The 13046-nt window shown below is 59.0% G+C and overlaps 1 protein-coding gene across 1 annotated transcript in view; it reads left to right on the top strand.

Moving 5' to 3' along the window:
• Positions 1 to 13046, top strand: part of LOC122387013 — a 75037-nt gene that overhangs the window by 42145 nt on the left and 19846 nt on the right. Inside the window, exon 5 of the mRNA XM_043376807.1 lies at positions 5779 to 9451. Within this exon, the coding sequence (XP_043232742.1) occupies positions 5779 to 9451 (3673 nt within the window). The remainder of the gene's footprint in view (positions 1 to 5778; positions 9452 to 13046) is intronic.

Genomic DNA, 13046 nt, shown 5'->3' with positions numbered 1-13046 from the left:
ATGGAAGGGTGGTAGGCTACAAAGGAGGAAGTATAAAAGAATTACGTAACTGCGAAACTCAGCGAGCCTGAACCGTCCCCGTGACGTAGCGCTACGCAGTGTGTGTAACGCTCCGTGACATTCTGTGACGTATTGCGCCACTCAGTTGTGCTCAGCGTACCAAACATTTCACGTGCCGCTCTCGAGCACCAGTTGACAGTCCAGCTGGCACAGTGGCTCCTCTGTTTACAGTTCGGTTATTCGCTCTCAGCTCAGGGAGCTATCAGGGGATGGTATCTATTCAGTAGCAGCGAGCATTTGCAAATGACCAGGCTTTCAGCGGAATCACTGACGTTGTATTCTCGTGAAGTGTTCCGGCTACGCCTCTGAGTCTTGCTTATTCCGCGCACGGCTTCAAGAGTTTGCCTCCCACGCAGGCGAACACACATACACACAGACACACAGACGAAGCGCCCTACGCCGGAGCCCGTCCCAGCCGTTCGTGCGCCGGTGCCTGGCAGTGCCGACAAGCCCGGCCCGTCTGCAGTCCAGCCCTGCACTGGGAGTCGTTTGCAGAAGTCACGTCCGACCTGCAGCCTATGTGTGCCGGCCGGGGTCAGTCCGCGTCGGGTCGGGTCGGGGCGCTCCGTCCCAGCCAGTGCCGTGGTGGAGCGGTCGGGGCTGTTATTAGTCAGTCTCCATATTTGGTGGGTACAGCTCGGTCAGCTGGTGTGGCGCACTGACACACCCACCAAGGCCCTCAGGGAGAGGCCATTGGTGACAGGCTACAGATGACCGAGCGATGGTGAGTCAAAGAGGGGTCACGGAAGGTCGAAGAAATGCCCAGAAACGGAAAAAAATCAATGACAGGTGTTGGATTGACTTCCAAAGAAATCGTGATTCACTTGTCCATGTTTCTCGGACGGGAAGTGGGCTTTTATCACGCCTTATCGATAAGTGATCAAGCTGTCATTGTCTTTCGTCCTCGTCTTTGATCCTACGTCTTTGATCCTCTTTCCTCGTCTTTGTAGGTACTGCCTGGGGTCTGGCTATGTTTTGGGTTTGCCCTGACAGCCATCAGGCTTCCTTTCTCCTTTTCCGATCGACACTTACATCGGTATCCAATGGACACCCCGAGGAAGGCTCACCTAACTAACAGGTCACGAAGAGACTTCGCCCCCGCAAATGGCCAGAAGTTACTCATATCGGTTACTGCATTTCTACGTCCGATACGGCGAGACAAGTCTGTCAATCGGCAGAAGGAACTCCGGCTCTGATAGTACCTCACTAATACCCATCTTAATTTACCGAAACGGACAGTCTGTAAAATTATACATGCGGCACATTCGGCCTACACGCAGCTCGAGTTTCTCAGAGTGTCGCCAGACGTGCTTGGGCCGTGTTTCGGTCTCGCTTTAATGCGCTAATACATGCGGGGCCGCCGGCCGGCCTGACACTAATGTTGGTGCGCTGACGGATGTTCCTCTTAGTGAGCTGCAGCCGCGGCTGTCCGTCACGACATGTGGGCAGCGGAGAGAAGAGAGTGGGTGGTACATGAGGGTGCTAGAGAGATGCAAGGAGATGCATGGAATTGGCAAGGCATGCAGGCGGAGAGGTATGCAGAAAAGGTGTGCCACTAATCGGGCAGGCAATTGTAACTGTTTAGTGCTTACGCGCCAGCTAGGAGATGGTTCATCAGGCAAAGGAGATGCCGACAGTGGGAGAAGGAGAGCAGGAGACGAGAGGGGAGAAAGAGATATGCCAGTGATTGGTTAGCAGACTGGTGCAGAAAGCGTAGTACAAAAGATTATGCATAAGTTTTGACAAGGCGTGTCCGTGTGCTTCTATACTAAAAATGCAGCCAGGTAACAGACAGATGGATAGAAGGGATGCATATGTAGAAATTAGGGAGAAACTACAGCAGCTCTACATCAGGGAGGCGATCAGGTAGCTCATGAACCGAACTATCCCTCTCAGAGTGCTGACAGAACCGGTCTCTCGGCAATCCAAACAGCAGGTGTTCGACAACTGGACAATCGAGCGGCTCTCACTCTCGTCGCTCTGTTGCTTTCCCTCTCGCCTTTCGCTCCTCGCTCTCTCTCTCTCTCTCTCTCTCTCTCTCTCTCTCTCTCTCTCTCTGTCTCTCTCTGTCTCTCTCGCTCTCTCTCTCTCTCCCTCTCCTGGAACGCACCCGGCGCGGGACGACAGCCGCCGCCGCCCCCGCCGATGCCGCTGCCGCCCCCGCCCAGACCCAGTGTTCGCGGTACGGCGCACAGTGTGCCGCTCCACCCGGCGCTAATAATACCTGCCGCACAGAGCCGAACGATGACGCTCCTACGGACACAGCGGTTGGACCAGACATGTGTCTTCGACCGGCGGCAGCCCGGTAAAAACCGATGGCTGTGTCTTACTTCTGGTCCAACGGATTGCTAGGCCGTCATTACCGCTGATGAAGTCGTCCCTCGGAGTTCGTTGATTTCGAGGGTCGTCTTATAGCTCAGCCTTGTAGCTTGCCGAGCAGTGGGATTTTCCATTTTAAGTGCACCCGATCTTCTTAGCTCAATAGCACATTTTGCTGCGTTATCTTCCCCTCCCTCTTCCCGCCACTCTACCTGCTCTCTTTCTCTCTCCATCCCTCTCTTCCTCTCCCTCTCATCTCCACCCTGCACCCGCCCGCTTCGCCCAAGTTCGCCAGATTCGAAGTCCACCCATTCCCTTTCCATAACGTCCTATCAGATCAGTGACTACCTTTGTCACACCATACCTCCAACAGCGGTGACCTCCGCTGCACACCGTGAGAACTGGCCAGAGCCGTTCTGCCACTGCTCTGAGCCGATAATGACGGTCCGGTGCGGTCACCCACCTCTGACCTGCGCTCCAACAGAGCCGGGCAGCCGGCCCGGTGACTGTAAACAAGGGAGGAGGCGGCGGGCGGTGTGCTGCTCAGAGTGACGGGCGGGGGCGGCGCCGTGCGGCGCGACTGCAGGTGTCGGCAACGCGCATCGCTAGCCCGATCTCTCTCTCTCTCTCTCTCTCTCTCTCTCTCTCTCTCTCTCTCTCTCTCTCTCTCTCTCTCTCTCTCTCTCTCTCTCTCTCTCTCTCTCTCTCTCTCTCTCTCTCACTCTCTATCTATCTATCTATCTATCTCTCTCTCTCTCTCTCTCTCTCTCTCTCTCTCTCTCTCTCTCTCTCTCTCTCTCTCTCTCTCTCTCCTCTGTCTCTCTTTCTCCTCTCTTTCTCTCCCTCTCTCTCGATCTCGATTTCGATCTGTCTCTCTTTCTCTGTCTCAGTTTTTTGTTCCACTTTTTCTCCCTCTATTACTCCCTCTTTATTTTCTGTCATCTCTTTCCCTAAGCATTACTCATTTACTCGCTATTTCATCCTCTCAACTCTTTCTCTTCAATCCCTCGCGTTCCTATGCATACACTCCTCCCTTTCCTTGTCCCTGCTTCGCCCATTGCCGCACCACATCATCCTCCCACGGCGCCCAGTTCCAGTGTCCTCCCCGGACTTCTGACTGCCCGTGGGCGCCGGTCCTGGAATGCCCGTTCCGGCCAGCTCCTGAGAAAGTTCCCCTGACCTCTGTGGCCGTCCAGCCGCAGGCGGCGCCAGGGCCGACCCTCGCTCGGCGAGTCACTCCTCACTCCGCGCCGGGCGAGAGTCTCCGCCACCAAGGTCGCTCGACCGGCGTCTGAAACCCACAGTCCGACGTATGCCAAACGGTCATCGGTCTAGTCGAGTTTGCACCGCAAATTTGCCGCTGCGGTTTGGGAAAAGGTGCGTTAATGGGCGTTTACACACTACTCGACTAGTTCCTGTGGGCTTGGCTACTGCTGCTATGTGCTTACTTGGTTTGGAGAGCAGGAAGCGAGATTTGGTGGCTTGAATCCCACGCCCCGAAGCTGATATCGCGTGAGGAGCGGACATTTGTAGCTTATCCTTGAGAAGGTTACACTGGTTGACTGCGTGAATAGGATATGCTAATGGAGAGCTGGAGAGCTAGTCTCCTGGGCCGGCTCCGTAACATGAATCAGTCAAACAGGTGTGCCTATCTGTCCATAGTCTCGCGTGTTAGAAACAACCAAACATCGGCGCGGACACTGTCGGCGGCTTTTCTGAGTCACCCATCCGATAGCGGCTTGCGTGAGCCCACAGGCAGCTCTCATCAGTATCATCTGAACGCCCTTCCCTCCCTCCCCTCGCCCTTCTTTCCCCTCCTCTCTCCGGGCGGGAGCCCTACAACGAGCGCACGGCGTCTCGGTTCCGACCGCAGCACCGGTGTTAGTTACCTATGCGCCACCGCAGTCTCCAGCCGCCGCCGGTCTACCGTCATACCTAGCGTCGCAGTCCCCACTGCCGACTGCGGGGCATTACGATGCACGCCGGTGCGCGCCGCGATGCATACAGCCCTGTCCGATGGTTTAGGGATAGCGCGGGTCCATCGTTCACGAGCTGTCACTCCCACTGACAGGTTCAGTGGGAGCGCTGCCTACGGGCTGCCGGCGAGGGGGTCACTTCCGACACCATGTATGTCAGTTGCAGTCATCAGTGTGTGATGGGAGTGAATGATGCAGGTATGTGATATAAGGAAAATGATAGGGGAGAAGGAGGAACATATAGGGAGATGGTTTCGGAGGCCGATTTATTTAGAACATACTTCGTATTCCATCAGGACAGAGATGTTATGCATGCGATGATTTGGTGAAGCACTATGCAAAAACACGGTCGATATCTTCACACGGCTGGGATGGGAAGGAGGTAGCGAGAGAAAGAGAAGCCATAAGCGAGAGAGATACGCGCCAGGGAGACGTACTAGGGAGAGAGACAAGTTTTAGAGGGGAAGCTAAAAAGCAAGGAATGGAGAGGGAACGAGAGTTTGTGATAAAAGAAGAGAGAGGGGATGAGTATGGGCGAGAGTGAAGAGTGAAGTGAAGGGAGGGAGGACGCTAAGAGCGCGGCTGCAGGGAATGGGCGCTCCATGATTTGCTGACCGGTCCACGCGGTCCGATTGAGGTCAAGGCGCGGACCGGACGATCAGGCGGACCGGTCGGGTCGTAACTACCACATTCCCCGTCTCCTCTCTCTCTCTCTCTCTCTCTCTCTCTCTCTCTCTCTCTCTCTCTCTCTCTCTCTCTCTCTCTCTCTCTCTCTCTCTCTCTCTCTCTCTCCATCTGACTCTATCCTGACTAGTGGGATGGAAAAGGAAGATCAGTCACCACCAGTCACAGTCACCACCCAGCTCTAACTCTTCCAAACCTCTCTCTGCCGGCCCCTGAGTCGGCTCTGGAAATGTCGAGCGCTGCCAGCGCGCCACCTCCTTCTATTCAGATCTCCCTCACGCCCAATCAACCCTGTTCGGACCACAGACGCTATCTCGACACTAATCCTAATGCATTTTCTGCTCCGAGTGCGTAACTCTTCAAACATGATTGCTACGAGATGCCGTATGAATCGCATTTTCTCACGGCGATACTAGAGATTAGAACTCTGATTAATTGCATTGGATCGGTGATGTGCTAGCTCAGCAGTCCGTGAGGGAAAGGTTCAGTGTGGGTGGTCAGACCAGTGTCTGTTGCGTGTGAGTGTGGGTCTGTCTTGCATGTCAGTGTCAATGTCAGTTGCGTGTCAGTGTCAGTGAGTCCTGCGTGCGGGTGTCAGTGCGAGCTGCGTGTCAGAGTCAATGTCAGTTGCGTGCGGTTGTCAGAGTCGGAGCTGTCTTTGAAGACCATCACTAATTAATGTTTGCCGCGGACGCTTTCCGCACCTGACTGCCGTCTCACCGCTCCCTCTCTGTTGCAGCGACGACGTCAGAGACTGACTCGCCAATCAGCGACGGCCGCTGATGGGTGTGACGTCACGCCGGGCCAATGGTCACGCCTCTGGGCGGCGCCGGCCGCGGCCGGGCCGGCGGGCGGACAGCGGCGCCGCCGCGGAGGCGGTCAGACGCCCGACAGGCCCACTCGCGGCCAGTCCGCCCCCGCCCCCGCCCCCGCTCCGGTGCCGCCGCCCAGGAGGAGCCGCGCCCGTCGGCTCAGCGTCGGCGCCCAGGATCGGCTCCGACGGGGATCCGTCTCCAGCGGGACCGGCATCGACGCGTCGGTGGCCGCCGCCGTGGTCGCCGCCGCCGGGCTGTCGCAGCAGGCCGAGGCCCTCTCAGCGGCCGCGCCGAGCAAGCCGAGTCGCTCGCGCAAACCGCGCGCCCGCGGCTCCGTGATTCGACTCACCTCTCTGGAGGGACATTCGCATGTGACAGTGACAGTGTTGGACCCAGCTGCACCGGCGCCCGAGCTCAACTCAACTCAACTCGGCTCGGAGAGTTGTGACTCAGCGCCGCCCGCGCGCCTGCACTCGCCGCCGGCAGACAGAAGGCGGAGCGAGGCGGGAGGAGACAACGAGCCTGTGGAGCCTCTCGAGCACTCCACTCGAGGTGTGCAGTGCGAGGAGACTTGCAGCGCTCGGCAGTCGAGTGACGCACCGTCCGGAGTTGGGCGGGAGTGTGAACGAACGCCGGTTAAAGTGAGAACGAACGGAGAGCCGGCCGACGCCGCGGAGCCGAGTTCCAGTGAGAGTGTGCCGGCTGTGCCGCGTGCCGCCTCTCCCCGGCGTCCGCAGTCGAGCGTCGGAGTGGGCAGAGAGTGTGTCGAGGGCGCCACACAGCCCGAGCTGCGGCGGACTCCCCCGTCGACCGACAGTAGTGACTCGGGAGTCCGCTCCGGATCCGGTTCGGATTCCACAGAGAGTGACGTCTGGGCGCCGCGGATTACATCGGCAGTCGACGGGTCGGCAAAGCAGTCACCTGCCGCCGTCAGTCACCAAGACCGAGACCGTCCGACCAGTGACTCTGCCGTCCGGTGCAGTGACGGTGCGGGTCGGCATGTGACTGCCTGTATCTCTGACAGCCGGCACGGGCAGGCCAACCGGGAAAACTGCGCCTCCGCACCGGTCGTCCAGCCGCCGCCCTCATTGACTGGCGTCACCCACCGGGCCGGCCACGGCCACGTCAGTGGGACGGGTGACGTCAATCGAGCGGTCAGCCGTGTGGGGCGGCGGCCGGCGCGCCGCAGCCGCAGTCTGCCCCCGCCGCGCCGGCCGCGCGCATTGCCAGGTGTCAGAGCGCCAAGCCGACTGCGCCACTGCCGCTCGTGGCCGGTTTTGTGCGCCAGCACGGCGCCTGCAGCCGACACGCTGGCGTGCTCGCCTGGTCTGTTGGACGGCGCGTGGCGCCGCTCCGACCTGTCCGCCGCCCGGTCCGCCTACCAGGAGCGGATGCGGCCGCTGCTGGTGAGCCGCCGGCCGCCGCTGCCGGCTCACAGCAGCTCCGGCTGGCCGCTGCCAGCTCCGTCCTCCCCGAGACCGAGCTCCCTGCCCGGGGACCGGCCGCGGCCCGCGCCGGCCACCGACGCCGACGACGACACGGCCAGTGTGACAGATATTCTCTCCGTGTCCGAACAGCAGTCGGTCACGGATGGCGACGTGCTGCGCCGTAAAACCGTCATCACTTTCGGCGAGACGGCGCCCAGCCGCGCAGTTAGTGCGTTAGTCGAGGGACGGGACGAGCCGGCCTGGAGGCGGCTGGCGGCCGCGCGGCGCAGTTTGCGTGAGGCGCGGCCGCGCGAGCGCACGCCGCCGCCGGCCAGTGACACCGAGCCGCCCTGGCTCAAGGAGCTGCGCGCGCGTCGCCGCGGCTCGGGCGAGCACTCGCCGTGGGCGGGCCGGCGGCCGGCCGACGGCGGCGAGCTGTCCCCCGCCGGAGACGGACACCGCGCCGCTGTGTGGCAGCACTGTAATGGAGCCGGCGAGTCGGCCCGGCATGGCCCGGCCAGCCTGCCCCCCAGTATGAGCTTCCTATCGTCGACGCGAGGTGGCGACGACCACCGCTCGACCGGCCGGTCCCGATCTCCTGCCGACATGCCGGACCGTCCGTCCACGGCGCCGCGGCCGCCGCCCACGCCACCGTCCGCTGAGAAGCGCCTGATCTCAACCCCACCTCCGTCCTCCAGCGAGAATAAGGAGAGCGAGCTGGAGCCGGCCGCTCCGCACACAGTGAACGTCCGTGTGGTGGCGGCCGGCCGGCCGGCGGCGGCTGCGGCGGCGGGCGCGCCAGAGCCGGGCCAAATACGGCGGCCGTCCGCGGCTGACGTCAGGCCGGGGTCGCGCGCTGGCCGCACCGGAGTCTACCTGAACGGCGCGCCGCGGCCGGTCGACCGACACAGCACCTCGGTCACCATCTGCCTGAACGGGGGCGGAGGCGGCGCACCTGCGCGCGTGCACAACGATACAGCCGCCGCGGAGACGACGAGAGAGGGTGTGAGTGACGAGCGATCACCGCGGCCGGGTGTGTCATCGCACACGCCCCATCCCGCCCACCACAGGCCCGAGGACGAGCACGAGCTGGGCGATACACGACCGCTGAAGAGTATCCTGAAGAAGACGAGTGCTCCGAACCTGTTAAACATGGAGGACGACCGTCCCGAGTGGGTGCACGCTGCCGAACAGCGCCGACGACGCAACAACGTCAATTGGGAGGACCTCGAGCAGAAGAAACGCGAGATCCGCAGCGAAATCGACCTGCTGCAGGACCGACTGCGCAGTAGTTTCGGCGGATTCAGTGGCTTTGGTGCGTTTGGTGGTGACCGTGACCTGGGCAGTCGCTTCGGTGATCGATTCGGTGACCGTTTCGGCAGCGGGCTGGGCAGTGGTTTCGGCAGTGCGTTTGACAGAGGTTTCGGCAGTGCGTTCGGCTCGCGGGGGTCGCGATCACGACCTCCTCCCGAGCAGGGCGTGCCCAGCAAACCAGTGGTGGAAACGATCCACGCGATCCGGATCGAGCGCGAGACGAGCCCCGGTCTGGTGATCACCGAGGTCGGTGCTGATGACGAGGTCAGCTCCAACCACTCGGGGCTCGTCATCGAGGAGATCTTCGACGACGAGGAGTCTGTGGCAGAGCCGAGCGGCGGCGCCGCCCCCGCCGCCGGCGCCTCTGGCGGCCGCCGCTCGCGCTCCTCCAGTGTGGACAGCTGGCGAGGCCGGCCCACCAATGGATCGGAGGGCTCGGCACCGAGCGGCGGCGGCCTGCCGTGGCGCGTGGCGCAGCACGGAGAGGTGCGCTGGTCACGCTCGCCGAGTCTGGCCTCCACGAGCTCACCGCCGCCGGAGCTGCGGCGCGCGCGGGTGGCAGCTACCGTGCGCGCGCCGCCGGCCACTGCAGCCTCCCCGGAGAGGGAGGCATCACCTCCAACACGTCAGTCGGGCGATGGATCGGACAGCGAGGGCAGCCACAGGCCGTGGTACCGGCGATTGTCAGCCGCCCCGTCAGCCGCGGCTCCTGCAGCGGCTCCCCGGTGGCGGACCGAGGTCCGCTCACCTCCATCCTCTCCACAGACGCGCTCCGCATCATCACCGGCCTGGGTGCGCTCCCGGGAGCCGGCGGAGCAGCCGTCGGATCGTCGACGACCGGCCAGCCGGCCAGCAGGTGAGAGTGACGTCACCCCGCCCCCCCCCCATCCGTGCCGCCCCCGGACCCGTGCCGCATCGGTAACCGTTACTTACTGCCCACGTGAATGGCGCAGCCAAGGCCAGCGCTGCGCCGAGCTGGCCTGGTCAGCCGGCCGGCGCGGCGGCGGCGGAGTGGCCGTGATCGGGCTGCAGCGCAGTGGCCGGTCGAGCGCGCTGCATCTCATCAGCCAGCCCCGTCGGCCGGCCGGCTCCGGCAAGGCTCATTATTGACTCAACACGGACCGTCCGGCTGTTAGCTCGACAGGCTGACGTGCCGAGCGGAGACCGACTGAGACTGACAGACGAACAGACTGACACGTCGGCAGCCTGGACTGGCTAATAGGCCGACATCTCATTGACGGCTAAAACTTCACTGCCTAAATAGAGAAACCCTGATACATCTGGCGCCTGCGAGCAAAGCAAAAAGGGCAGAGAAAGTTTGTCTTTCACGCCGGTCATTGCTAGCATCAAAATTAAAAGCGCTTGCTTAAAAAGTTCCTTGTCAGGCAAATCAAAACAAAAGTTGAAATGTGAATGCTTAAAAACATATAGTGAACAATCTATGAAGTTCTCATCTGAAAACCCAACAAAGTAATCTAGCAATCACCAATCACCTGGTTCTGACAATCGAGAGAATGGACAAAGCTACCTGTTGGACTCCAATGTCCTTGCAGGTGCAGCCATTATTCGCTGTCAAGTATAGCTCCTAACTTCCTATCCTTCTGGTTAGGGCCCGCATTAGGCACTGATCCGCTCTACCCTGTCCGACTGTGTTCCACCGCTATCACCAAGGTCACAGGGCTGGGCGGTGGGCGGACCGGCCGCCCACCCAACCCCGTCCCCAGTGCCCGGCCAGCGCGGCTGTATCAGGACCGAGAACTGGCAGGGTTTGAGCTCTGATGGTCCAGCGATAGTGCAGTAGGCACTCCTGTATAAGGGACAGGTCACAGGGTAGGATAGGGCGGAGGCAGCGGTAGAGGGGCGGGCCAGGAATGTAGCTGGACCGCCCATATCTGGGTCACAAGGTCACCCGATCGGGCGGCAAGGAACGGCACGGGTGACTGGGACGGGGGCCTGACAGTCATTAGCGTCGCCACGGGGGGGCAAGCGGGGCAGCTTGCCCCCCCCCCAACCTCGGACCGGGCACACCCTGAGATCGATACAGATCCGATGAGATTTTGGAGTCGGGAAAAAATGGGGGTACCTTTCTGAGAATGCCTGTGAGGTCAGACTAGGTTGGAGCGTGCAATTCAAACCAGAGTCTGACTCGCAGTCGCCAAAATCTTCAAGACTCCGAGTCCAGACTCGGAAATGTCAATGCTGTGATTCATTTCATGTTCCTAGTTCGTTCTTTATTACATTTTACAGCTGATTTTCATAAGTTTTGGAGTGCTGACACAATTTTCGTTCAAAGCGTGAAACGAAATCTTCGCGGGGCCTTTCTCAACTCTCGTCAAATGTCTGCGACAGGCTCAAGTACCGTACAAGTGTCGCAGGGCTCATGAGCTTGCTTTAAACAAAGGCTCCTAAGGAGCTCCACTGAGCCCTAAAGAAGCTTTCAGAGGGCCCAAACCGGCCTCTGAAAGTCCCACTGGTGTCCATGTTCTCTGAGGGCCCATACAGGGATCTTTGAGCCTTCGAACATTTCTGAGAACCTTAACTGGCCTCTGATAGTTCAGCCAACACTTTTGAGGCGACAAACTTTGCTAACTCCAAGCCGGCATCTGAGGGGTCACAGCTCACGTGTCCCTCTGAGGACGTCCGCAATATTATGTCCCTACGCAGGGTCCTTAGGGATTCGACACAGACCCCGAGGGTTCACACTGTTATCCGAGGTCTCCAGGCTCACCCTGGGCCTAGTCTCTTAGCACCCGCCGCCCACACTGGCTTCTGAGGGCCCCACTTTGGGCTCGGAAAGCCCTAAAGCACCACGTACACGTAAATATTTGAGGTGACCCACGCCGATCTCCGGGATCCTAAGCATGCTTATGAGAGTCAGCACTGACCCTGAGTGGCCTGAAATGGCCTGGAAGTCCCAAACCTATCTCTAAGAGATCCCTTGCCGCTATGCCGTGCGTAACTTTTGGTTCCGTTAAACAGTTTTTGTTCGCGTTTGCAGCGCTTCCCTTCACACGAAAAACGAGAAACTTTTGTTCACACTCGAGTGAACAAAACACTTCCTCTCACTGGAGCAAAGATGAATTACTTCCAATTCACACTTCCGACATTCACTCTCCGCCGAATGCCCAACTTAGCTACGATCGGCGGCTGGGATAAGTCCTATGCATTTCACGTAAAACCTCTGCATGCATGCGTGAATGGAGGTTTTAGCAGGGTGATCCGATTAAATGGAGCGTTTTTCACCTTTTTCTGGGTAATGATCATGAGCGTCGAGCGTCTGCACAGGGACCCTCTGCAGTGCGTCGGTAATCGCAGCCACAATATACTATAATTCTACCAGTCGTTTTTGTCATAGAGATCTTATATACATAGAGATGACATGCACTTAAAATCGTGGCGATTCAGTGGGTCTTTTTAAGCAACTTATTTTCAGCCAGTAGCGTGCCAATATGGCTGAGGCATTGTTAGTCTGAAGAAATTATTACGTAGCGAGCGAAGCAAGCGTAGTCTTTCGTAGATATAACGGAAATTTCTGAGTATGAGCGGCCGGCCGGCCGTGGTTACGCTTTTGCGAGGCTTATATCCCAGCAACCACTTGACCGATTTACATTCGATGATTTTTCTAGGGTAGCTTCATTTCTTCTACCAAGTATTGGACTATTCTCGATGCATGTGGGTGACCGCTTATGCACGTGCCACGTGCAAAATGAAGAGGTGTCAGTTTTGCAATTGTTGCAATATCTTGGTAACTACTTGGCCGATTGCGCTGAAAGTTGGTATGTAGGTAGGCACCCACTAGGCAATGCATATCCATGTGCCACAGTTGGGGTGCTGCTGCACGTGCGCACGTGCAGGGGTCGATTCCAGATCTCGAGAACGGCTGAACAGATTGTGCTGAAATTGGGTACATGGTTAGGGACCAGTTAGTAGGATGCCGTGCAAAAGTCAGTTGTGACCCATTTTGCACGTGTGCACGTGCAGGGTGCCGCTTCCAGATCTCGAGAACGGCTAGGCCGATTGCGCTCAAATTTGGCACATCGCTAGGGACCGGTTAGTAGGGTGCAGTGCACAAGTTAGTTGGAGGTGTCCCTTGCAAATTCGCTTGTCCAAGGCCCACCCTCTCGCTCACTCCGTTGGTCGCCCCCAAAGGCGTTTTACTGGTTAAAAATATTGCTGTTCTTTCCTGGCTGATTTCATTCCTGAGGTAAGCAATGAAATTTGTAGCATGATTTCATTTTGTGTTTTTATTGAATTCCTTAAAAGCTCGCCTAAAAACATTCTCTCTCATTCAGGCTCTCATCAACCCGGCAGGCGGTGGACCTCCCGGCCACCTTCCGCGCGGTGGGGGGGGGGGCATTTTTTGCCCCCCGCACGTATCTCCGAAACTACTGGACGGATCCGTAACATTCAAACGATGTTCGATAGCCCTGTCAAATTTGTCGACGGAACTC

Source organism: Amphibalanus amphitrite, unplaced genomic scaffold, assembly GCF_019059575.1.
Source record: "Amphibalanus amphitrite isolate SeventyFive unplaced genomic scaffold, NRLGWU_Aamphi_draft 000270F_arrow, whole genome shotgun sequence".
Lineage (NCBI taxonomy): Eukaryota > Metazoa > Arthropoda > Thecostraca > Balanomorpha > Balanidae > Amphibalanus > Amphibalanus amphitrite.
The sequence above is the reverse complement of the archived record's forward strand: the minus strand, read 5'-3'. Positions and strand labels throughout refer to the sequence as shown.